Source organism: Bactrocera dorsalis, chromosome 3, assembly GCF_023373825.1.
Source record: "Bactrocera dorsalis isolate Fly_Bdor chromosome 3, ASM2337382v1, whole genome shotgun sequence".
Classification (NCBI taxonomy): Eukaryota; Metazoa; Arthropoda; class Insecta; order Diptera; family Tephritidae; genus Bactrocera; species Bactrocera dorsalis.
This window is the reverse complement of record NC_064305.1, coordinates 32,186,031-32,188,495: the sequence shown is the minus strand read 5'-3', so window position 1 is coordinate 32,188,495 and position 2,465 is coordinate 32,186,031. Positions and strand designations below refer to the sequence as shown.

Sequence of the window (2,465 nt, the reverse complement as noted above, 5' to 3'; positions counted from 1 at the left end):
ACGTTGCGTCCAACAGCATCTTTGAAAAAATACGGTCCAATGATTCCACCAGCGTACAAACCACACCAAACAGTGCATTTTTCGGGATGCATGGGCAGTTCTTGAACGGCTTCTGGTTGCTCTTCACCCCAAATGCGGCAATTTTGCTTATTTACGTAGCCATTCAACCAGAAATGAGCCTCATCGCTGAACAAAATTTGTCGATAATAACACATTTCGAACCGAACACTGATTTTGGTAATAAAATTCAATGATTTGCAAGCGTTGCTCGTTAGTAAGTCTATTCATGATGAAATGTCAAAGCATACTGAGCATCTTTCTCTTTGACACCATGTCTGAAATCCCACGTGATCTGTCAAATACTAATGCATGAAAATCCTAACCTCAAAAAAATCACCCGTTATATAGCAACATGCCACATGCAATGCCAAGAAGCGATGCAATCCGATTTTTGCTTATTAAGTGACAAAGCTCCAGCTATTGGAATTGCTGTGGCGGGTGGCAGTTTGGGCAGCTGCCGAGCTTCTAGTAAGTCACGAACAGGTGCAATAAATGATGTTGGCACATAATTTATCTCAAAGCTTCACGTTTAGAGCAGCAAGCACAAATAATGCTATTTTACAGAGGCTTTGAAGATTGGATTTTTTTTAACTACATACATTCTGCTCCACACCGCTGTTGTAGTGTACTGAGTACAGCGCTCAACCCTGTTGAGCGTCGTTGGTGCTGACGATGAGCGTGGCGTGGCGGAGATGGCCGTGTACGCGTTGTGGTTGATTGGCTGCTTCGTCGACGCCGGATAGCATCACTGCGTGGTCTGGTACGTGTGTTGGTGCTACTTTCCGACGGATTGGCTCGGCGCGGAAAACGATGGAATAGAGTGTGATGGGGCCTCTGGCAATATTGACAGGCGCCGTCGGCCCAGCACTCTATGGTGGCGTGGTCATCTGCCAGGCAGGTCATGCAATGCCCATGGGCTCTTGCAACCTGTTTTCGTTGAGCGGGCTTCATGCTCTTAAAAATGGAGCATCGTTTCAGGGCGTGTGGGCGATGGCACAGGCTGCAACATGGAGGCCCCTGTGGCTCCAATAGCTGCTCTTCTCTCATCTCCCTGACTGCTTCGGCGGATGGCGGTGGTCGCATAACCCTGGTCCTTGGAGCGGCAACGGGTGCAGCCGACGCTTTGGGTATAGCGATTTCGGACCTTACGGTGTTGGAGGTGGTTTGGGTCTCCTCTACGTCCATTTCTATGGGAATATAAAATTGTAATTAAATTGATTTTGTTTATAATATTAGAATGTAGTTGTTGTAGCTACATATCTATACATATGTATATGTATAATAAGTTGGTCTTCAACGCGCTTGTTTGAATTTATTTTTTGTTTGTGTACGGATTATAACCCGTGTTAATTTCGAATTAGCGGAATTGGTTTATTATTTTTCGATTAATTTTGCGAGTTATTTTGCGAGTTATTTTGCGAGTTATTTTGCGGTTTTGGTTGAAGTTGTTCTTCGCCGTTTGGAAGAAAACACAGTTTGGTGACTGGTCGAGTTAATATGCCGGTTTGTGTTCGCACATCGACTACTCTTATGTGACCATCTGATCCTCGATGAACCTTTTCAATGCGGCCTAGTCGCCATTCTGTTGGAGGAAGGCATTCGTCCTGTATGATTACGCATTCTCCTGCCTTGGCTTCCTTCTGGGCCGTTTTCCACCGATATCTCTTATGGAGATCTTTGAGATAGTCTTCCTTCCATCTGTGGCTGAATTCGTGATGGAGAATCTTGATTCTTTCCCATCGATTTATTAAAGTGAGTGAGTCTCCTTCTGTCTCAGGTATGGCGAGAAGAGGAGCTCCTCTGAGGAAATGACCTGGTGTAAGAGCTGTGAAATCGGAGGGATCTTGCGAGAGGGGTGATATGGGTCTTGAATTTAATACGGCTTCGATACGAGTGAGTAGTGTAGTAAACTCCTCATAATTGAATTTATGATTACCAGCCGTTTTCTTTAAATGGGACTTAAAGCTTTTTACTGCTGATTCCCAAAGTCCGCCCATGTGTGGAGAACATGGAGGTATAAACTGCCATTCGATCCCTTGGGGTGCATATTTGTTAACTATTTCAGGGGAGACTTCTTTCATGAAGTTTATAAACGCCTTCTCGGTTGCTCTTTGGGCTCCGACAAAGTTTTTCCCATTATCGCTCATTATTTTTGAAGGAAATCCGCGTCGTCCGACAAAGCGTGCAAATGCTGCAAGAAAAGCCGCAGTGGTCAGATCTGAACAAAACTCGAGGTGTACTGCCTTTGTCGTAAAACATACAAAGACAGCCACATACCCTTTTCTAAATGAAGAAGACCTTAACATGGAGGCCTTTATCTGGAAAGGTCCAGCAAAATCAACCCCAGTGATGGTAAAGGGTAGAGCATAGTTGCAGCGCTCAGGTGGTAAAGATGCCATGATCTG

At 44.9% G+C, this 2,465-nt stretch overlaps 1 protein-coding gene across 1 annotated transcript; it reads right to left on the bottom strand.

Annotated features, from left to right (window-relative positions):
• Positions 1 to 651: 651 nt before the first annotated feature.
• LOC125777538 (uncharacterized) lies at positions 652 to 1,395 on the bottom strand. The gene has a single exon (XM_049452639.1). The coding sequence runs from the start codon at positions 1,243 to 1,245 to the stop codon at positions 652 to 654; it is 594 nt and encodes a 197-aa protein (XP_049308596.1). The 5' UTR covers positions 1,246 to 1,395.
• Between the last annotated feature and the right edge of the window lie 1,070 nt (positions 1,396 to 2,465).